The 24,673-nt window shown below is 35.5% G+C and overlaps 1 protein-coding gene across 2 annotated transcripts in view; it reads right to left on the bottom strand.

The window, feature by feature from the left end:
- Nucleotides 1-24,673, bottom strand: part of Slc25a12 (solute carrier family 25 member 12) — an 84,144-nt gene that overhangs the window by 56,351 nt on the left and 3,120 nt on the right. Inside the window, exon 3 of one of the 2 annotated variants that reach the window (XM_076865778.1) lies at nucleotides 1,946-2,088. The exons of the other annotated variant lie outside the window; for it this stretch is intronic. Coding sequence (XP_076721893.1) covers nucleotides 1,946-2,088 — 143 coding nt within the window. The remainder of the gene's footprint in view (nucleotides 1-1,945; nucleotides 2,089-24,673) is intronic. 2 annotated transcript variants of the gene reach the window in all.

Below are 24,673 nucleotides of genomic sequence, written 5' to 3'. Positions count from 1 at the left end.
GTAAACTTTAATATTTTGAAGGAATTCTAATTAAAAATAAATTTTCATAGGTGTTACTGTCTAATCACTATTGAGACCCTAATTAAATGATCCAGTGACTTAGGTGATTTGACATTTTTAGAGACTAGACAATACTATACATGTTCCCTGATACCTGACATTTATAATGATTCAAAAATCTTTCCCATTCATAAAATACGCATTTGACAAACGTTTGTTGAACATAGTAAATTTCATGCAATGTGCTAGGTTCTATGGGACAATAAAAATGAATACAATGTTAGTCCTGGACTCAACCTTTATTTACTTTAGCCCTCTCAATAGTCACCTAAGCAGATTTCACTGTGTGCAAGTCTTGTCCCACTCCAACCTGCCATTTTTCTAAATGGGTTGTGGCTCACTGGTAAGGCGCTCACATAGTATGTGCAAGGCCCTGGATTCGATCCTCAGCACCACATAAAAATAAATAAACAAAATAAAGACATTGTGCCCAACTACAACTAAAAAATAATAACAGTAATAATAATAATAATAATATTTTCTTAGTTGTTGAAAGACCTTTATTTCATTTATTTATATGTGGTACTGAGAATCAAACCCAGTGCCTCATACATGCTAGGCAAGCACTGTATCACTGAGCTACAACCCCAGGCCCAATGGTAATAATTTTTAAAGACTCCTTGCTGCCTAATTTTTCAGTGTTTTTCACACAAGCACCTCTATAGGTTGAAAAGCAAGCCTGGATGCTTGGAAGTCTGAGGCTGTAGCTTGAAACTGCCATAGTAAGCAAATATTTTCTTTATATAATTTATACAAATATTGCCTTTGCCCCGTACTATATGGAGCATATGATTTTAGTATATGATTTTAAAAAAAATAATGGTGACTTTCCCCCCTTGAGTTAAATAAGCTGACACTCTTAATAAGATGACTTCATATCCATATGCTTACCAAGCTAAAAGTATCTCCAAGACTAAGAGTCACAAGCTTGCAGGATATAGTCAAAGTTCAGCACACAAGGTCCCCAACTCCACTTCAACAATAAAAAGCAATGCCACAACTGCACTGGAGTGGAACACAATCCTGCCCACACTGCTGCTCACACACAGGCACACACCCTCCATGTTTCATGCCACTCATGGTACCTTACCTGAAATTCTTCTCCCTATTTGTCCAACTACCAGCAAGCTCATATTCATTTTGACAAATTTTACTCAAACATTGCCTCTTTCATGATTCTGACTTGACCCCAAAACAGTTAGCCATGTTTTCTTGGGTACCTTCTGTATGTTCCATATACATCTATTAGAGTGTCTTATTCCAGAGTATTGCTTTATTTTTCTTTGCTTGGTCATCTTCATTCCTACTAGGTTACAAGCTTCTTCTTAAGTTCAGAACTTCATTTTATTTGTTTGTTTTTAATAAGATTCAACAGTGCCTGACAAATGATGGTTGTTAACACAATATTTGCCAAGTAAACAAATAGACAAATTAATAAATTTGTCTAAACTCTTCTTTGGTTTATTTTTCATCACAGCACTTATAATCTCATAACATACTATCATTTTTAAAATTTTGTTTATCTCCTTTCTGTGGTTTATTCACTGATAAGTTCTAGCACAAAGAACAGTGCCTGAAGTAACTGCAGGCACTCATTATTTATTGAATGAATGGATGTCAGAAATTATACCTAATTGCCCAGAACCCATCCTACTCAGACTATTATAAAACATACTATTCCCATATAATTTTTTTCAAAAAGAAAGAAATGCCAGTATCTTTCATAATGGCAGTAAATAATGCTATTTTTTATAAACTTCAAAGAAAGATATGGGTTTACTAATATTAAAATTCTAAATATTCATAAGTAATATTTTTGTTTTTAAAAACTTTTAATAACATATTTCAGAACATTAATTTTTCAAAAATATGTAAAAGTTCTCACCCATCCTTGGTTTGATCGGCTACTCCTGCCAAGAGCTGCACAATTTTTGGGTTGCTATTTGGATCATTATACAGTCCAAGATAGCGCTGGACAAAATCTTCTGGGGTCATGTAATGTTCTCCATCGACCTCAGTACTGGCATACTAAAACATAAATAAATAAAGCATATTGAAAAGTTAAAATTTGACTAATAAGTTAAAATTAATCATTATCATTTTATAGCCATCAAATGTTTTATGAAAAGGTAAATTAAAGACCAGTATTAAAATAAGAGCCAGGCACTGTGGCACACACCTGTAATCCCAGAGGCTCAGGAGGCTGAGGCAGGAGGATTACAAGTTCAAAGCCAGCCTTAGCAACTTATCAAGGCTCTAAGCAACTTAGCAAGACCCTGTTTCTAAATAAAATATAAAAACAGGCTGAGGGGGCTGGGGCTGTAGTACAGTGACAGAGCGCTTGCCTAGCATGTATGAGGTTCTGGGTTCAATCCTTAGCATCACATAAAAATAAAACAGAACCCTAGCATCACATAAAAATAAAACAAACAAAATAAAGGCATTCTGTCCATCTACAACTACAAAAAAAAATTTTTTTAAAAACAAATGGGCTGGGGAAATCACTCACTGGTTAAGTATTCCTGGGTTCTACCCCTGGTATCAAAGAAAAGAAAATAAGAATAATGAACATAGAATTTTTCTCTGGATAGTGAAAATGAAACACCCAGAGACTAGTTTAAGAACACTGTAAGCCAGGCACAGTGGTGCCGCAGTCTGGCTGGGCACAAATCACGAGCCACTCACAGCTTTGTAGATTCAAACAGCAATTCTTTACTCCCGATCTCACACCGGCCTTCTACAAACACGCTCTGGGGAAATCCACGTTCTCTGCCCAAGTCCACCCCACTGGCTCCCAAGTATACTGTCTGACCCTAAGAACTCAAAAGGAACTCAGGCAGCAGGATACGCCCTATTCTGGGCAGGAATAATCTTCCTAAACCAGCAACGCCCTAAACTCGAATCCGCCCTGGTCCTTGAGCAAGGTCACCTTACATGCAATGTCGCTGCAAAACGTCCTATTTCCACGAGTCCTTCCACTAAAGAAACATGGGGGTATGCTGGCAAGGAAATTGTCATACCTACTTGGCTAATGGCTCCCAGCACAGTGGCACAACAATTCTGGAGGCTAAGGCAGGAGGATTGCAAGTTCAAGACCAACCTCAGCAACTTAGCAAGACCTGACAGCTTAGTGAGACCCTGTCTCAAAATAAAATATTAAAAAAGGACTGGGGATGCGGCTATGACTTAATGTTTAAGTCCCTGGGTTCAATCCCCAGTACCATAGTGGGTCGAGGGAGAACAACATGAAATACTGACAACATGCTATAACATGGATGAACCTTGAAAATATTCTAAATTAATGAACCAGACACAAAAGGCACATATTACTGGATCCAATCTACATGAAATGTCCACAACCGGCAAATCCACACAATCAGAAAGAAAGAATGGTTGCTAGGACTGGGAGAAAGAGAAAATGGGAGTTAATTGCTTAACGGAGATGGGGTCGCTCTTTGGGTCACATATTATAAATGTACTAAAAAAAAAATTAAATTATATATTTTAAATGGCAACAAAAGGGAATTTTATGTTAAATGAATATTTTGTCTCAATATATAAGCTTGGTTCAGTGGCACACCTATAATCACAGCAACTCAGGCAGCTGAGGCTGGAGGATCACAAGTTTGAGGCCAGTCTTGGCAACTTGGCAAGACTGTCTCAAAATAAAATTCTAAAAAAGGGCTAGGGATATAGCTCAATGGTAGAGTGCCTGACTAGCATACATAAGGCCTTGGGTTCCATCCCCAGTACAGGGTTGGGGGAGGGAGTGTGAGTGTAAGTGTAAGAGAGATCAGAAAGACTAAAAAAAGCGAATGAGAAGCCAGGACCCAAAAGGGAGAAAATATTATCTACTGTCTATAAGAGTGGGAGGAAGGCTGGAGATGTGGCTCAAGCGGTGGCGTGCTCGCCTGGCATGCGTGCGGCCCGGGTTCGATCCTCAGCACCACATACAAACAAAGATGTTGTGTCCGCCGAAAACTAAAAAAAAAATAAATATTAAAAAAAAAAAAAAGAGTGGGAGGAGAGGAAGGCATAACAAACCCTTGATGTGAACTGAATGAGAAAGATCTAAGAAATAATATCCTCCATTTGTTCTAAATTTCAATAGTTGGGGGGAAAAAGAAACAAATTAAAAATTCTACCTTTTATGTCATTAGTTTTGTTTTTTTTTTTTTTTTTCCTGATACTGGGGACTGAACCCAGGGGTGACTTTACCACTAAGCCATACCCACCCAGTCCTTTTTTATTTATTCATTTATTTATTTTTTTGAGAGAAGTTCTCATTAAGTTGCTAAAGCTAGCCACAGTCTCCCCAGTAGCTGGGACTACAGGCATTCACCTCTGAACCTGACAATGATTTTTGTTTTGTTTTTTAATACCTGCCTATCAAAGAAACTGGTTATTATTTTAAAGGTACAATGTACTATGGCATGACAAACTAAAGCCCCCCTCTTTGAGTAGTAGCAGATTGATTTAGTTATTTCAGTCAACCAACAACACAGTAAGATCAAAAAATGTCCCAAAAGCAAAGGGAATTATAGGGCTCACTAAATGTCAAGCACAAAAAAACAAACAAAAATCTATACCAATGCCTACCCGCTTTTTTAGAACATCAGAGGAGAACAACCCTAAAAGTTTAGGAGAGAAAACCAGGTCACATATAAAGAATCATGAATCAAGGGAATCATGCTCCTCAACAGCAACACCAGAAAGTTCTGACAGAAATTATTTCCAACCTAGAATTCTAAACTGACCCAAACTTTCAATCAAATATAAGGTTATGGCAAAAGTACTTTGAGGGATTAGGGATGAAGCTCAGTGGTAGAGTGTTTGCCTAACATGTGTAAGGCCTTGGGATTCATACCCCAGCACCATCAAAAGCCAAAAAAGATAGAAAAAAAAGTACTTTAAGATAACTATGTTCTCAGTATTTTGTTCCTACCTTTTCAGGAAGCTTTAGGAGGGTTGTTTTGTTTTGTTTTGTTTTTAAAGGAAATGATTTATAATCCCTACTACTCAGGAGGCTAAAGCAGGAAAATCACAAGTTTGAGGCCAGCCTTAGCAACTTAGGGAGACCCTATATCAAAAGTAAGGGTTGGGATGTAGTTAAGTGATAAAGTGTCTCCTGGATTCACTCCCTGTTACCAAAAAAAAAAAAAAAAAAGAGTAAACTAAATAAAAGGAAGATGTGGGACTCAGGAAATAGGTGATCCAACATTGGAAAGCAACCAAGGGAATCCCAAGACATCTTTGCTGCAGGCTACAGGCTTTTGGAGTTCCTAGTCCTATCTAGGACAGATACAAAGACTCTAGGGGAAAAAAAAATCACTAGGGAAAATGGAATGTTACGTTATTTGGTTATAGGGAAAATAGCACTAAGAGGAGTATAAGTTTTTGTTAAAATATGACCTTCTAAATGAGATCGACTTTTATCACCCTATTTAATATTACAACCCACCCCTGTATCTATGTACTCCCAACTCCCCAACTTACATTGCCCCTTTACCCCCTTAGCATCTGTCACCTTCTAACATACTATAGGTTTTACTTATTATATTTTACTGTACATTGCCCATCTAGAATGTGTCAGAAGGGAAAAATTCTTTGTCTAGTTTGTTTATTAATATATCCAAAGTACCAAAACTAATACCTGGCCCTCAGTAAATAACTGTAAAATTAATGAATGGGTAATAGGCATATAAATAACTAAGCACATGAAAAATATGCTAACTTTTAACAATACAAAAGTATTTTTTTGTACAAAAATAGGAAATATTATGCACAACTTGGCTCTAAATAAACAGAATAGTCATCATAATATAAATACTAAATATTGATTTAATATAAATTAGAAATATACTGAGAGGCCAATTGTGGTAGCACACACTGGTAATCCCAGCATCTTCAGAGGCTGAGGCAGGAGGATCACAAGGTCAAAGTCAGCCTTAGCAACTTAACGAGGCCCTGTCTCAAAATAAAAAATAAAAAGAACTGGAAGTATGGCTCAGTGGTTAAGTACCCCTGGGTTCAATCCCTGGTATAGAAAAAGGAATATACTGAAAGGAATGGAAAAAGAAAATGGGAGAAGTAGTAGTATAAGGAAACTAAGTCCTCAACTACTAGCAAAGAAAGTCAAAATTTTCTGGAAATATGAAGGACAATATCAAAATAGCTAATAGTTATAAGTGGTTGCTTCTGATAAGCTAGATGAAGGAAAAGGATCAAAGGAAAGGACTGCCAGTTTGCTTTTGGGCTAGATATTTCAAATATCTATGAATTTGAATAAACAAAACCATCTGCTCTTTCAACCAGAAGAGAATTAAATAAGAAATGTTTCCTTTATCTTATTCTGAAAACAGAATAAGAGACTATCACAGGAAGTGCTATATCAACCTGCATGAGAAGTAGTCCAAGGTAGACGTTTTTTTTAACAAGCTAACGCTATCCAAAACACTCAGGAGCCAGGGTGGTGTCACACACCTGTAATCCCAGCAACTTGGGAGGCTGAGGCAGGAGGATCACAAGTTCAAAGCCAGCCTCAGCAATTTAGTAAGGCCCTAAGCAACTCAGTGAAACTCTGTCTCTAAAAAGAATACAAAAAAAGGGCTGGGAATGTGGCTCAGTGGTTAAGTGTCCTGGGTTCAATCCCCTGTACCAAAAAGAAAAAAAAACTCAAGAAATATGACCTCAAATGAGTCAATTTCTTTCTATATGACTATAAAAGCCAATCCTTTAGCAATCTTGGTTTTAAACTTTGACTCTACTACCAACCTATTGTGAGTCCTTAGGAAACAAGAACATTTGTCTTCTCAGTCCTTTAGATATTTCACAAATCTATATGATGAAATAATCCTTGATGGCTCAAAACAATAGGTATGCAAACATATGATAAAGAAAAACAAACTGTAAGATATTAATACTTATGGAGTTCACTGACACCTATCACTTGCTACTTCCTTCTCTCTTCACTATGTGACATAATTGGACACATTCTACCCAGATCACAAAGATCAGGCCAGAGTGAAAAAAGGCACGGTAGTTGGGGAGATAAGCACAAGTGGAAAGAGGGATCAACACAAAGAAATCTAAAAGTGGAATTTAAGGAGAACAACAAATCAACCACAACGAGATATCAGTATCAAAAACTAAACAATGCTATGAGAAATGTATTTATGGAAACCCAAAAGATTCTAAGAACAGGTGGGATGAGGAGTAGGGAGAGGAAAGGAAAAATAAAATTCAATTTCAAGCTGGGTACAGAGGCACATACCTATAATCTCAGCTACCAGAGATTGAGAAAAGAGTATAGCAAGTTCAAGGCCAGCCTGGGCAATTTAGTGAGACCCTGTCTCAAAATACAATAAAAATGGCTGGGGATGTAACTCAGTATTAAAGTATCCTTGGGTTAGAGTCCCAGTAAAACACACACACACACACACACACAGGGGCGTGTTCGCAAATCAAATGCAAATGGAAAGATAGAATATTTCAAGCTAAAAATAAACACAATGTAGCTAGTGGTAGAGCACTTGCCTAGCATCCAGCACACTCAAGGCCCTGATTTTGATTCGTGCACTGCCAAATAAAACAAAACAACCAATGTAAACATAAAAATTTAAAAAAAAAAATTTCTTCTTTTTTGTGGGGGAGGGGTTAGCTGAAGAAAAATGTTAATAAAGAGACTACAGATTGCAAGAGTTTAATACTTTCCTGCCTTATGCTTTTTTTTTTTTTTTTTTTTTTTTTTTTTTAATAAAGTTCCTTTCCATCCTTAAGACAAAGAGAGAAAAAGAGAGAAAGAGTACAGGTTGAGCATCCCTTATCCTAAATGCCTGGGACCAGAAATATTTCAGAGTTCAGACTTTGTTGTTGTTGGATTTTGGAATACTTGCATATACATGAAATATTCTGGGGATGGACCTAAGTTGAAACACAAAATTCACTCTTGTTTCACACATATCTTTATTATTTTATTTTCATTTTTAAAAAGTTTTTGGCTTTATTATGATAAAATACACATACACAAAATTTACCAGTTTAAACCATTTCACACATACCTTTAAATACATGTTCTGAAGGTAAATTTTATACAGTATTTTTAATGTGCCTACATTTTTTACAGCAACCTGTCATATGAGGTAAGGTATGGATTTTTCCACTTGTATCATCATGTCTACTCAAAACTTGGATTTTGGAAGATTTCTGATTTTGAACTTTTATATTAGGAATGTTCACCCTATAAAAATGTGAGGAAAAAAATAAAAGGAAGGGCCAGGGTTGTGGCTCAGTGGTAGAGCACTTGCTTAGCATGCGTGAGGCACTGGGTTCGATCCCTGGCACCACATAAAATAAATAAATAAAATAAAGATATTGTGTCCATCTACAACTAAAAAAAATATTTAAAAAATAAAAATAAACGGAATTCACTAGATTTTTCTGAGGGGAAAAAAAAAAAGAATGTTCAACCTGTATTCAAAGATATGTAGCATAAGATAGAAAAAGTAGTTTAAGAGCAAAGAGTGGAAAACTTTAAATGCCAAACCAAGTAGCCTGAACTTTATTCTGTGAGCCATACTATATCACTAGAAATTTTTTAGATGAGAAGAGAGAAATGATCTGACCTGTACTATCTCTGGCAACATGTAAAATACAGGTAGAGAAGAGAGGAAATGGCTGGAACAAGGAGACCAAGTAGTACCTATTGCAAAAATCCAGGTGAAAGAAGAGGCTGAGGTCAGAATCAAGGCAGTTGAAGTGAAAGGGAAGAAGTAACAGGTACTCTTCATCATTTCTAATGGCTTTTTACTTTATTTATTTGCAGTACTAGGGATTGAACCCAGAGGTACTCTATCACTGATCTACCTCCCAGCCATTTTTATTTTATTTTACTTTTTCCTTTTTATTTTTTCAGTTTGGGATATGACCTCCCTAAGTTCCCAGCTGATCTTGAACTAGTGATGCTTCTGCCTCAGCCTCCCAAATCTCTGCAATTACAGGTGTATACTACTGCTAGGCTATTTATTCTTTTAATAGTCTAGTATTTAAACCATTCAAAATTCAAAAGGTACAAAAGATGTACAACAAAAAGCTGGAGTCGTAGCTCCTTGATAGAGTGCTTTCCTAGCACATGTGAGACACTGGGTTCAATTCTCAGCACCACATATAAATAAATAAATAAACAAACAAACAAACAAACAAACAAACAAACAAATAAATGGTATCATGTCCATCTACACCTAAAAATATTTTTTAAAAAGCCTTTCTTCCACCTCTATTTCCAGTCACTCAATTCCATATCCCAGAGGCAATCAATTTTTATATTTCCTTCTATAGATGTTTTATGTATAAATGAGTATATTTATATATGTACATATATTTATGTGTGTGCTACTATATTTTCACCCAAAGCTGTATATGAAATTCTTATCCATTTTTCTTTTCTAGTGATAGGCATGCCATTTATTTATATTATTGTGAACCTCTTGCTTTTTCTCAAATTCAGTATTTTTGAAAAACAATTTGACTATACATACACACAAGCAAGCATACATCTGCATCACAAAAAATGCCCAAATTCTTTAACAAGAAATTCTGGGCCTGACTCCTATGAAACATTAAGGAAAAAAAAATCCTAAACACAAAATAAAATTAAGAAAACATTAGAGATGGAATTATGGTTACCTTTGTTCTCTCTTCACAAGTATTTCAATGTTGCTTTCTTTAATTAGCAAATGACAAAAGAGGGGGAAAATATGAAAACATTTCTTATTACTGACAAAAATTTGGAAATTAGTTATACATTCCTTTTTTAATATTTATTTTTTAGTTGTAGTTGGACATAGGGATCGGAACCCAGGGGCTCGCACATGCTAGGTGAGTGCTCTACAGCTGAGCCATAACCCCAGCCCTGTACATTCCTTTTTGTCACAGAGGTTTATTCTCTAGTAACTGAATTTGATCTCCAGTACAACCATACTACCTACATAGAAAACACCCACACACAATGAAAGTGTACTGTAGTTATATAACCTCCAGGACTTCAGAACATTATTGACTTTAAAATATCAGGAAATAGAATAGCCTTAGCACAAGCCACCAAGGACACAGCAGCCAACAAAGAAAAATGCTTTGGTTGACATGAACTGAAACAGGTTGAGCCAGTGTCTAGGATTATAAATGATACCAGAGAACCACTTTCCCTGAGGTATTCTGCCAGTGTTTTCCCGAAGTCTCCCAGTTTATTTTAACTTGATTTTTAACTGAAAGATAGAGTGTGTACCTCAGGAGGGGAAGGAAACTCATCTACAAGGAGTCAGTAGTCAACTTCTACAGGAGACAATTAACTAATTAACTCATTAAATTAGTGACAATTACTTGGTAATGTCAGAAAGCCTGTTGCCTGAACAGACAGAACCAAAGAGGGAGTTTAGAACTAAGACTTCAATCCATCCATAATGCTAAAATATTTTAGATATTATGCTAACAGAGAAAAGCCAGTACCTCAAAAACTGATGACATGAGTGCAGTTGAGCAGAACACCTGCCTGCCATGTTCAAGGCCCTAGTATGATTCCCCCATATCACAATACATACATATATATGTACATACATACATACTTAGGGACTGGGGATGAAGCAGTGGTAGAATGCTTGAGGCTCTGGGTTCAAACATCAGCAAATTAAATAAAAGGGAAAAAAATATTTAAAACAAAAGTGTTTTTAATAGTCTTAAAAAAATGACCCACTTACTTTAAACAACTTATTTTTAATGCTTCTTTTAAATTGATTGAGTAATGTTTCAAACAGATTTTTAAGAAAGTGAAAATAGCCTAGGGTAACACATAAGGCTAGAAATAAACAAATACTAATGTAATGTCTTACTGAGGCATCCTCTTTCTGCTAATTAAAATTATGTGAGTGTTTGTACTAAAAATGATGAACAGTTTTAATGAAAGTTTTAGGTCTCCCAGATTATGCTAAAGATTTCATTTATCAAGTAATTTAATAGTGCAACAATCTTTTCCATTTTGTTCCATCATTCCAAAGGATGAACTAAAATGATTAAATGAAATTATCAAATATTACATTCTGGGCTGGTGCTGTAGCTTAGTGGCAGAGTGCTTGCCTAACATGTGTGAGGCACTTAGCACCACATAAAAATAAATAAATAAAGATGTTGTGTCCATCTACAACTAAAAAATATTTTTTAAAAAATAGAAATAAATAAATAAAGGTATTGTGTCCATCTACAACTAAAAAAAAAAATTTAATTACCAGGGGCTGGGGTTATGGCTCAATGGTAGAGCACTCACCTAGCATGTGTGGGACCCTGGGTTCGATCCTCAGCACCACATAAAAATAAAATAAAAGTATTGAAAGTATATTAAGTATACTATATCCTAACTCCAAGTAACTGTAGAGTTAATCATTTGCCATTTCAAAGATGTCTCTTAAACAGCTGTAAATCCTTCTTGGGCAAGAAGTCAAGGACACATGAAAGACATTGACAAGAAGTAGCTGACAGTATCTAAATAAAAATAGGTGATCTATTTTCTCATTTAAACTTTTCCAGACCCACTTGAAGTAGATAAAATGCAAAAGTGCCTACACAACATTGATACTTCCAGAAACATTTAAATTGAAATTAATATTGTTCACATATACTTGAAAAAGTCTTGGCACTCTGAAGCTTGAGAAATAAAATGGATTTTATGAGAGATTAGAATCCTCATACATTTAATCAAAATTATTGTCTATAAAAAATGGCAGGGTTTCACATACAGATACATGTGATAATGACAGTGAATGATCTGCAGCTCCAAATCAGAAGATCATGCTGTGTAGAAATGTTTTGCCCATGAAGCCAACAGATCAAGGTATCAAGACTTCACCTGACTGGAGTAAACTGGATAGTGCTAACTCCCTTGCAGTTTACTGAATTTAACCTTAAATGACTTTTAGAATGAGGGCAAACTACATTACATGTAAGCAATATTAACTAGACCCTATGAAGAGCAATAATGTAGATCACTCTACATTTCAACTAAGAAATTAAAAAAAAGAAAAGATTAACTTAATTCAATGACTTGAATGAGTTTTTTTTTTAAAAGTCCAAATGATACAAATTACCTGTTTAAATGAATTCAGTTCAAAACAGGTCCTTTGATGTTTTATATTTCTAAAAGTTATTCCAGAGTCTATAAAGGAAAATTCTAATGTGTTGTGAATAGAAAGCTGATTATTTTTTAAAAAAATAAAATAAACAGTGTATCAAGAACAAGGACTTTCATGTATACAAAAATTGAGGTACTATATCTAGAAACATTATTTTTTTAAGCCAAAAATCTGATAAAATCAAATCTTTCACATTATTTTGCATTAAGCATAAAATTGTATGGTGGGCATTATGCCTGATACCAGGGCTGAAGATCAGCAAAATACAGTTCATGTTGCCAACTAGCACAGAAATGATGGCATGATGCACACTGAAATCAGGGTTAGAAACTTGGATTCTAAATTCCTGTACCATTAACTCATTGAGAACTCTTGGACAAAATATGTGGCTTAGCCAGGTGCAGTAGCAGCAGCCTGTATTCCCAGCTACTTGGGATGCTGAGGCAGGAGGAAATCTTGAGCACAGAACTTCCATACCAGCCTGGGCAACATAGCAAAAACCCTGTCTCAACAAAACAAATACGACTTCTTTCAGTTTCTTCTCTAAGAAGGGATTACAAGCAAAATAGCTATCCTGTTGTGAGGGAAAAGAAGATCTTGGAAATGGTAAAACACATGTATAATTAAATAGTTACTGTAAAATGCTTAGAAATAGAAAAGCATAGGATCAGTTTCCCTCCTTGCTTTTCCCAATAACTCCCATGAAGGCATTATTGTTCTTCCTTTTCATTTCTCTCCAAATCAAAGTTCCTAGGAGGTCAGCTTCCAGTATTTCTAGGCTTACCAGGAAATTGGTTGTAACTGGTCTATGCAGCTATCTCTGCTTATCCAACACGTGGTGGTAATATGAGTCAAAACAATTTCTCATGACTTCATTCCAACTGAGATGAACTGACATTTTCAGATCTTAACATCCTTTCAATTTCAGTAATTTGAACAACAATGTTTCAAAGTTCAGTAACTGTAGATATCACACAGAGCATTTCCCATATAGAAAAATGAATTATGTGAACAATGAAAGAGGATGATATGTGCCAAAGCAAGAGTTGAGCACATGAAGGTAATTCTCTTGCTATCCTTCACTATTACTGCTTGAACTTCCCACCTGAGCCAAATTTAGTCAGGAATGCATGACCTTTCACTACACAAGCACTCTGTGTAAGGAGGAAAGATCACAACAGACCTGACACACAAACCCTGTTACAACAGTACAATATGGAATTCCTCTTGACTTTATCACAATGAAAGTGTAGTCTATTATAAATATTTTAAAGAGACAAATAATTTTAAACACATATGGCCACACTGACTTAATTTTAACTTCATTAAGCCATATTAATTTTTAAAAACAAATTTGAATTAGTAATATAAAAATATTGCCATGTCATCAAAATCAATTATACACACATTAGGGAAAAGCAGTTTTATATATCTAGGGGTTTTTGTTGTTTTTTTTTTTTAAGAATTTTTTTTTTTAATATTTATTTTTTAGTTGTAGTTGGAAATAATACCTTTATTTATTTATTTATTTATTTTTATGCGGTACTGAGGATCCAACCCAGGGCCTCACAAGTGCTAGGCGAGCGCTCTACCGCTGAGCCACAACCCCAGCCCTATATCTAGTTTTAATTAGCACTTCAGCTGCATATTTCACATCCACTAGAAACAAAAACTTCTATTTGACTTTGCAAAGAAAATTCTTCAGAACCTTAACTTTCTTACTCAAAATGCTTCCAGAAAATGTTACATGCTTATTTTTCTTTTTACTTTAAAATATCTATTTTCAAAAATAAGTGAAAACTTTTCTAAAAATTAAAAATAAAAAGATATATTTACTTTTATTATTATAAAATTTCCATTATTGGGCTGGAGATGTGGCTCTAGCGGTAGTGTGCTTGCCTGGCATGCGTGTGGCCCGGGTTCAATCCTCAGCACCACATACAAACAAAGATGTTGTATCCGCCAAAAACTAAAAAATAAATATTAAAAACTCTCTCTCTCTCTCTCTCTCTCTCTCTCTCTCTCTCTCTCTCTCTCTCTCCTCTCTTAAAAAAAAAAAATCCATTATAGCAAGTTCTATCACCAGCTACTGGACAATGCAACTCCTAACAAAGTAAAGAGAAAGAAGAACACTTTTAAGCACTGAAATCAACTGAAGCTACCATAATAAAGTAGGACTACCAAAACAATTTTTCCCTCAAAATGGTCAAAAACCTTGGAAATAAAATAATCAGCCAGGAGACAAGAATGCTTCCCAGGGCAGATTAAATTGAATAATTAATTTATATTGTTCTCTAAATAAATACTTCAATCTCTTGGTCTAGGTAACCATGGAAACAAATAAGGAACATATAAATTTATAAACCTGGGCAAACTGTGTCACTTTTGACAATCAAGGTGCAGCTCCTAGGGGAACAGAATACCTTAATGTTGGTAAGCCTTGATTAAATACCAATATTTTTGCCATAGAGAAAGAAGGACCTCTATCCTGGTAGAGAATGCAAAGTATTAAAAGATTAAGAGAACAACCAAATGCTGTGTATACACCTGGCCGGTATACCAGGGATTAAACCCAGGGGTGCATAACCACTGAGCCACATCCCCAGCCCTATCTTTTTTTTTTGAGACACGGTATCTCCAAGTTGCTTAGGGCCTTGCTAAGTCGCTGAGGCTGGCTACAAACTTATTTTTCTAGGTATGCTAACAGTATTGGTTTGGTTTTTCAGAGTCCTTTCTTTAAAGATACATACTTAAATATTTATAGATGCAAGAATGTAATGTCTGGGAACTGCTTCAAAATAAGTCAGTGGGGCTGCAATATAAAGGGAGCAAGATTATCCATGATAATTGGTGAAGCTTAGTGACAATAAATGGTGATTCATTATACTATTTCCTATAAATTTGTATATAACATTTTCCATAGTAAAAGTTGTGTATTTCTGCGGGGTAAGGGTGGCTACTGGGGATTGAACTCAAAGGCATTCAACCACTGAGCCACATCCCCAGCCCTATTTTGTATTTTATTTAGAGACAAGGTCTCACTGAGTTGCTTAGCACCTTGCCGTTGCTGAAGCTGGCTTTGAACTCACAGTCCTCCTGTCTCAGCCTCCCAAACAGCTGGGATTACAGGCGTGCACCACCCGCCTGGCTTCCATAGTAAAAGTTTTTTTTAAAGTTAAGAAAAAATTGGGATGGTTCTGTGTATACTAACACCTACCTGTATCTCCAAATAATATAAAGTAAAAAACAAAAACAAACAAAACAACAGTGCCTTAGAATACATAAAGCAAGTTTCCTCCATTTACTATGTAACTTGAGCAAGTTACTTAACTCTGTAAGCAGTTTCCTCATGTATAAAGGAATACTATAGCTAGGGGTTGAGCTTAGTGGTAGAGCAAGTGCGCACCATGTGTGAGCCCCCCCCCCCCAAAAAAAAAAAAAACAGAAATAAGACAGGCACAATGGCTCAGGCCTATAATCCCAGCTACTCAGGAGACTGATGCAGGAGAATTGCAAATTCAAAGCCAGCCTCAGCAATTTAACCATATCCTCAGCAACTTAATGAGACCCTGTCTCAAAATTTTAAACTACCAATACAAAAAAAGAGGAAAGAAGAAAGAAAAAATAAACTGTTGGGCCAGGGGTATAGCTCTGTGGTAACATACTTGCCTAGCATGCATGAGGTCTGGGTTCAATCCCTAGCACTGGAAAATAAATAAATAAATAAAATGGGAATACTAATAGTATCTACCTTATTGAATTGCTCTGAGGACTAAATACAATGTTTGTATAAAACACTTAATATAGTGTCTAATACATAACAACGACCCAGTAAGCATTAGCTATTATCACTTAAGTTCTTAAAAAAACCACAAACCCTATATTTTCTAAGTAAATGCACAGAAGAAGATCAGAAAGAAACACAACTAACTAAAAATAGCAATTACTTCTTAGATAGCAGAGAAATGCTGGGATTTTGGAGAGTTCAGAAAGAACTTCAAGCCTTCAGCCTTTTCAGAATGTTCTCATTTTTTTTTTTTTATTGTAATGAGTTGGATGTGAGTTGGATGTTGTACATGCCTGCAATCCTAGCTACACAGAAGGCTGAGGCAGGAGGATCACTTGAGCCCAGGAGTTTGAGACCAGCCTGGAAAGCACAGTGAGACCTCATTTCAGAAGAAAAAACAAATATTGATGCATGATTATGTAATTTAAATGAATCTAGAATATAAGTCCTTTAAGAATCAGGACGTCTTATTCAACTTCATACTTCTAGCCCCTTAAACTGTACCTGGCTCCTAGTAGGACAATCACTTAGCACTCTGTGTTGAACAGAGCTGTTCAAAATATTGAGCCGGGGGTCTGTGGCTGTGTGAGGCACTAGGTTCGATCCTCGGCACCACATAAAAATAAATAAGTAAAATAAAGGCATTGTATCCATCTACAACAACAACAACAAAATATCGAGCCAGGGACCAGAAGAAGGGAAGGAGCAGACAAGAATGAGGTTTAGGAGAGGAAGACCACTAGTAGAAAGAAGAGTAGAGGTACCTAAAGAAAGAAAGGGTGAGGAAACATTTCTTCTTTAGAGGTCTTAATTTTGGGTAGTTGTTAAAGTATTTTTGCAGGTAATATGAAAGCAGTACTAGAAAAAGAGCTACTGAATACAGCAACATTGATTTGGTGATGTAAAGCCTCTTCTCATCTCTGTCTCCCACCTTCCCTGAGCCATCTCCAGGATCCTAGGTTTTCCAATCTCTTCTATGTGGTACCTCCACATTTCTTGTTTTTAACCTGCCTATATTTCCCTGCCCCTTCTCGGTAACTGCATGCTAATTTTCCTTTAAAATATGCCTCCTTCCCCCATTCTTGATTTACACAAGTGATTCAAGTGGGGCTTACTTATCAGTTCCAGGAGTAAGATTTCAAACCAAAATCTAGCTAATGAGACAACTGCATCTCTCTGGTACATGCTTTAGGGTGGGGGTGGGAAAGAATAATTCCTAGACTTATTCTAGAAAATAGGAAAGAAAGACTGAGAATGTAGCTCTGTGGTACACTGCCTGCTTAACATGTGTGAAGCCCAAAAATGTGTTTCTTCCAGTTCTAGAAGCCTAATACTGGCCATAGCAAGAATTTCAGGGGAAGATGCTTTTAGACATTTCCACACTACTAAGCAAGAGCTAGACGGAACAGGAAAATAGTAATTAAAAAGAAGAAAAAGTGACATATATAAAGAATGAATCATAAGTCTTTCAGGTCTGTGTCTTGGTATTTCAGAGCTTATGGTTGGACTATTCCTTTTTGGGTCCTGACTAGGCAACTGCAGGTTCAGAAGAAAACTCTGCAAACACCTGCCACAGTCTCTCAAGTCTTCCAACTTTAGACTATAGCTATATCTCTTCTCAAAACCTTACAGCATTGGGAGAAATTACCTCTTGTGTTGATATTTCTGAATACAGAGATTTGGGAAGGTCTTTGGCTGCATGTCTCAAGAATGTGATTAATTGAATATGTATACAAAATCATAAACACATATTAACATCTTAGTTGCTTTATTATGTCCAACATTAGCTGCGGGGAGACAAGGGACTCAGATGCTACTCAGGGGGGTGGAGGAGGAATCCTCACCTCAACTTGGAAAAGAAGAAAAAGGACAAAAAACTAGCTTTGACTGGGTGAGGTGGCGCATACCTGTAATTCCAGCAGCTCAGGAGGATTGAAAGTTCAAAGCCAGCCTCAGCAATTTAGGGAGGCCCTAAGAAACTTAGTGAGACCCTGTTTCAAAAGATTAAAAAGGGCTGGGGATGTGGCTCAGTGCCTCTGGGTTCAATCCCTGGTACCAAAACAGATAGACAACAAAACTAGCTTTTATTTGGTTCCCCATGTGTTGGGCATAGATTACATAACACTTTGTTCAATCTTTGTAACATTCCTTCGTGCTAGTTGTAGTATCCCTTATAAGACAGATGAGAAAACAGACTCCAAATGCAAACACCTAACACCACACTATAAAAAAGGAGTCAAATGAGGATTCAAATCCAGGTTAGACTACAAAGTCCATGGAGGCTCCAGCTACATTCTGCTGCCTCATGAAGGAAAAAAATTGCATCCAGTTAACACATTCTAGGAAAACTATGTAGCTAGGAGGAAATTAAATGGATAGACTCACACTCCATAAATCAGTCATCCAAAGAAAGCACAGAAATGTAAAAGAAACAGTTTATATATTATTTGATCTATTTAAATTACAAGTTCAATCATTCTACTTCCAAAAGGAAAGACAAAAGTCCTCCAGTAGTTTCCATGCTGCTCCTAGAAAAAAAATCCAAACTCTTCTTCATGCCTATTCACAAGGTCCTACTTGATGTGGCTCCTTCTACTTAATCTCTAACCAGTCAGCCCCCTCACTGCTTTTGGCTCTCTGGCCTCCTTTCTATTTGCTAAACATACCAAAAGCTTTTCTACTTCTAAGCCTGTGCACATGTGAGTCATCTGGAAGTCTCTCCATCACCCCACCTTTACTTAACCTTTCAATTCTCAACTCTAACTTCACTTCCTCAGGGGCCTTACTGACCACCCTCTTGCAAAATGTTGAAAAATAGAACCTTTCATCATTCTGTTTATTTTCTTACTGTATTTGTCACAATCTATTGTTATCCTTTTAGCCTCATTCCTCCAACATGAGGACCTCTCTTCACTGAACTCCTCTTTCTTATCCTAATCATCACTGAATTCCTCTATCTTATCTCCATAAAGGTAGGCCTTTACACAGTATATAGCATTGCACATATAGGCAATTAAAATGTATTGATTAGGGCTGGCCACGGTGGGGCATGTCTATAATCCCAGTAACTCTGTAGGCTGAGGCAGGAGGAAAACAAGTTGAGGCTAGCAAGACCATATCTCAATATTAAAAAGTTTGGGGATATAGCTCAGTAGTAAAGTACCCTTAGGTCAAATTTCAGTACAGTAAAAAAAAAAAAAAAAAAGATAAAAAAAAATACTGATTGGTACTAGAATATAACAGAGCATTTAATAATAACACTAAATTTCTTATCAATCATTTCTCAATCCTTCTTAAATGATTTAAGGATAAAGTTTCAATATAGTGTTAATCTGTCCTTAATGCCTAACACTTTTTTAAAAATATTTTTTTAGGGCTGGGGATGTGGCTCAAGCGGTAGCACGCTCGCCTGGCATGCGTGCGGCCCGGGTTCAATCCTCAGCACCACATACCAACAAAGATGTTGTGCCTGCCGAGAACTAAAAAATAAATATTAAAAAAAAAAATTCTCTCTCTCTCTTTAAAAAAAATATATTTTTTCAGATGTAGATGGACACAATATCTTTATTTTATTTATTTATTTTTATGTAGTGCTAAGGATCAAACCAACATATGCTAGGCAAGCACTCCACCACTGAGCCACAACCCCAACCCCAATGCCTAACACTAAAAAAAATAAAAATAAATAAGAACACTATATAGTTTACAAGTACTTTCTTAAATAAAGCTAAAAGTTATCATCCTCAATTCCTATATTCTAAAGAATTGACAAAAACCCTTATCAGGAGTGGCTAATAAGACCAGTTTATGCTGAGAAGCCCTGTTTGAGCTTCAAGTTTTGAATTAACAAGTTCTTACCTTTTAATTTGCTCAAACCTTAATATACAAACATTCAGACTATTTTTATTTTCCTCTTTTTCTCTCAAACAAGTTAAGGACCTACTATATCTCCTTCCATACCATTCTCAATGCTCATTAAATCAAACACAAACATATATATGTAAATATACACACTAAAAGCATATGAAGGGCTGGGGCTATAGCTCAGTGGTAGAGATGCCCGCCTTGCACATGTGAGGCACTGGGTTCAATCCTCAGCACCACATAAAAATAAATAAAAGATATTAAAAAAAAAAAAAAAAAAAAAAAAAAAATATATATATATATATATATATATATATGAAATTACTTTGCTTCACAAAACAAAACACAAAACAAAATCATGCTACACATGCTTTTTTTCATATTTTCTTACTTACTAGTACATTAGAAATTCCTCTAAATCAGCAGCAATAGGTTTCATTCTTGGTAGTATCTGCATCTCCATAGTATACTTATTCCACAATTTTTCTGCCATCCTCCCCTAATAGCGTTTGTTTCTCTTTTGAGAAAAAAATGATTGTTGCAATTAACAATGCATATATTCTTATATGCATTTTTATTTCTCTGGGATAAATATTCTAGGAAACATGTATGAAGACAAGAATGGTATGGGGCTGGGGATGTGGCTCAAGCAGTAGCATGCTCGCCTGGCATGCGTGCGACCCGGGTTCGATCCTCAGCACCACATACAAAGATGTTGTGTCCGCTGAAAACTAAAACATAAATATTAAAAAAATCTCTCTCTCTCTCTCTTTAAAAAAAAAAAAAAAGAATGGTGTGAACATACTTTGTATACAACCAGAGATATGAAAAATTGTGCTCTATATGTGTAATATGAATTGTAATGCATTCTGTTGTCATATATAACAAATTAGAATAAAATATGTTTAAAAATTCTAAGAAGATTTCTTTGTTCAAATTATTATTTTTTATTTATTTCTTTGCTATCCTGCAGATTGCACCCAGAGCTTCCCACATGCTAGGCAAGCACTCTACCTCTAAGATACATAGCCAGCATATTTACTTTTTATTTTAAACTATTGCCAGATTGCTTTAAAAAAAAGTCTTTTGTTTCCACAAATACTGTATAAGAGTCCCTTTTTCTCCACATTTGGCCTCTGTAGATATTATCATCCTTTTATACTTGATAATCTTTTTGTAACTCTAACATTATGGCATACATCCCAAACTTTTGAGAAGGTAGCCCTAATGTATATGTCAATAAAGAGAAAGAATCCCCTGGTTAAAAAGCCCTGTTTAATTTCCTTCTAAACTTCATTCTACTGCCAAACATAAGTAAATGTATAGTATGTAAACAAATATTGACAATATAAGAGTTCATTTATTTCCACTAATAATTATGTCATCATAAAAACCCTAAAGAGAAAACGTTCTTTGCTTTATATTAGCATCATCTCCTTCCTACTTAATCTTTAAATAAACAAGAAAGAAAAAAATGCATTTTCATAACTTTATATGGGATATGATCTTCACTGTTACATTGGTGCTAGTGAATAAAAGAACAGAATCAAAATATTTGAATTCTATCTTTCAGTAAATTTTTGGTCTGGTATATATAAAGTGTTGCTTTTACCATATAACACTAATAAATGAACAACAGAAAGTCTATCTATTTAAAAAAAAAGTTTAAGAAATCTTTAAAAATCATTCACTGAAGAGTTTTTAAAAACCTACTTTGCCAGAAAGCACAGACAAGATCAACTGTTCATTCTGAAATTTGTCAGGCTTATAACAAACAGCCTGTCACATTTCTGTTGTCCCTACCTCCCCTGCATCTTCACTGCTTCTATTGTATCCTTTTGCTACTGTATACTTCTGATGTAGCAAAACTAGGTCAATGATAGTGTGTGGGTGAGAAAGGTAAAAGAAGAAAGAGATAAATCAAAAAATGACAGCTTTAAGGGTGGTAATAGTAAAATGTTAGTTTGACAACTGGTTGTAAAATTATAGCACAGTAGAACACATAAGAATTCATTTTTTGTGCTCCAGTTGCATGAACCTGGGGGTTGGGGGTACACTGGGAAAAAGCAGAATCCTAGTAATTTTTTTTTTTTTTTTTTTAACTAACAGAAAATACAGTTTATTGGCTGGGCATAGTGGCCCATGTCCATAATCCCAGTTACTACAGTGTCTAAGATGGGAGGATTGCAAGTTCAAGGCCAGTCTGGGCAACTTAGCAAGTTTCTGTCTCTAAATAAAAGTTGAAAAAGGCCTGTGGGCTGTGGGTGTAGTTCAGTGGCATCAGTGGCAGTGTGCTTGCCTAGCATGCTCAAGATGCTGGGTTTGATCCCCCAGCACCAAAAAAGAAAGAAAGAAAGAAAACATAGCTCATCAAATTTTGAGAAGCAATAAAGAACACAGAAAAAAAATGAACCTATTTCTCATTTCTCGATAAAAATATTTTACTCTTACAAAGCCCTCCTCACAGACCTATATATAATTCCACTAAACATGAATACATCTGTACTTTCAAAAAGGAACATTTAATTGTTTTACACAACAAAGGCGTTTTGAGCCATACTAGTGTAAAGTTAGACGGTTATTATCACAGATCTAAATTTTATAAAGCTTTCAACTGTATTCTAAAATTTAAAATTAAATCTTCTCTATAGTCTTTTTTTTTTAATTATACATGACAGTATAATGTATTTTGACATATCATACATACATGGCGTATAACTTCGAATTTTTGTAGGTATACTCTGTAGCCTTTAGTTGAAATGGCCCTAAACTCAAATAATCCCCAAATCTTACCAAAACCAAACCATACTGATGACGATTTATATGTTAACCTTTGATTTAACATTTTTTGTGAAACTCCAACCTTAAACTTTCATGGGACTATTATCCCTAGTTCTCCTCCACCTCCTTCCTACTTCAATTATGAACACTGTGTATAAATCAGCTTTTGATCCTGCCCTGCTTATTTCACATTTAACTCTCGTAACTACAAGGATTCATCTATCACCTGTATAAATTTGTATCTGTTCAAACCTGACTAACTTAATGGGTCACATTTATTTAGCAATCAAATTTAACCCTATCCCACAAAAAAAAATCCCCAAATAAATGCCTAATAAACTAACACCTATCTTAAAAAATGCCAGGTACAATATTTCTTCTTTACTTCCATATATAATACCAAATCAATAGATTCTTCCCTTACAAAGTCCCTGGTATTGTCCTTCCTTTCCATTACCCAGTCATCAGCCACTCTGGGTCATTATCTCCCACATGTATTATTTCAATAGCCTCTTAGCTGATCGCCTCACTTACTTCCAATCTCTCTACACTTTATCCAACATACACAAAATGCTGCCAGAATTCACCACTTCAATTTGCCCACTCAGAAACCCACAGTGCCTCCCTACTGTTTCAAATCCAAACTCCTTGCCAACTGTTCTAGGTAGTTATAGCATAAAGGCACTTTTTTTATTTCATCACCTAAATAACCAGGTTTTTTTTTTTTTTAACTTCTTAACAAAGTTGGCATTAGTCCCTGACATGCCTATCTTTCAAAAATCATCACATTTCAAAATCTTACATGCAAGTATAGTATAAGGGTTAAGATTATAGGTTCTGTAGTTTGATTTGAACTCTGGTCTCTACCACTTATAAACTAAGGGACATTAACAAAGTCATTTAACTACATCTACATAACAAGAATACTAAACCTCAGAAGTTATGAAAATTAACATACCATCCTTAGAGTACTGGGTCAATGTACAGCACATTCTAAATGATCAGTATCTCTTAACCACTGTCATCATTGTATACTTTGTTTTAGGCAAGCCAGTCTGATTGCTCTACCACAGGCTTTGCATTTGCCTTCACTATTCTCAATAGCTTCAACCCTAAACAGAGATGAAATAGGCCTCAGAGACAGGCTAGTCCAATCACATGCCCATCATCATTCATGACCTAGCTCAATTCTCTGCTTCAATTAATCTATTTGGTATTTATTAATGAATAATAGAATACAAGTGCCCAGCACACAGAAAATAGTCCTCAATCTGCTGGGTAAATATTTTAAGTGCTAAAGAAATACATAGTTAGCATGTATTTTTGTCTTCTATTAAATCTAAAATATTAATAGAACATATATGCATGTGTAATAAATAATTTTTTTGGAAAAATACTTGAAAGTTGCCTAATATAATACTTGGAACTGTCCTCCTGTTGATCCAACTAGCTATATTTTATCTTCCTAGCAGTTTTAGCTTTCCTGAAGATAAATGTCTTCATGTTTTTATTTATTAATAACGCTTGAGACAATGTTTTATGCTTAGGGCTACATATGCAATTATAAATTCTACAAATTATCAGTATGAAAATAAAATTAGAGTCAACATCAAAATAATTTGTAAGGGACTGGTAAGGCTCACTGGTAGGGTGCTTGCGTAGCATGCCTGAGGCCCTAGATTTGATCTCCAGTATTGCAAAATAATATGTAAAAAGATAGTGACAGTATATGCAAAACATTAAATGAAAAAGTAAGATTTAAAAGTTGTCAAAGAGGTAGGCTGAGTCCTGGCCTCTCTCTTTGTAGCTTCAAGCCCTCCCATCATCACAACCACCACCAACACCACTCTTCAAAAACAAAAACAATCAATATAGAATCACAGATTTTTTTCCCCTATACAATTTTTAAAGCTGGAAGAACCTCAATTCCATCTCACATGAGAAGATAAAACTCAAAAAGCTTAGATAATTATTCTAAGCATACAACAACAGCCAGGTAGATGTG

The sequence above is a fragment of the Callospermophilus lateralis genome, chromosome 9, assembly GCF_048772815.1.
Source record: "Callospermophilus lateralis isolate mCalLat2 chromosome 9, mCalLat2.hap1, whole genome shotgun sequence".
In the NCBI taxonomy this organism is placed as follows: Eukaryota; Metazoa; Chordata; class Mammalia; order Rodentia; family Sciuridae; genus Callospermophilus; species Callospermophilus lateralis.
Note: the sequence above shows the minus strand (reverse complement) of the source record. Positions and strands in the feature narration are given on the sequence as shown.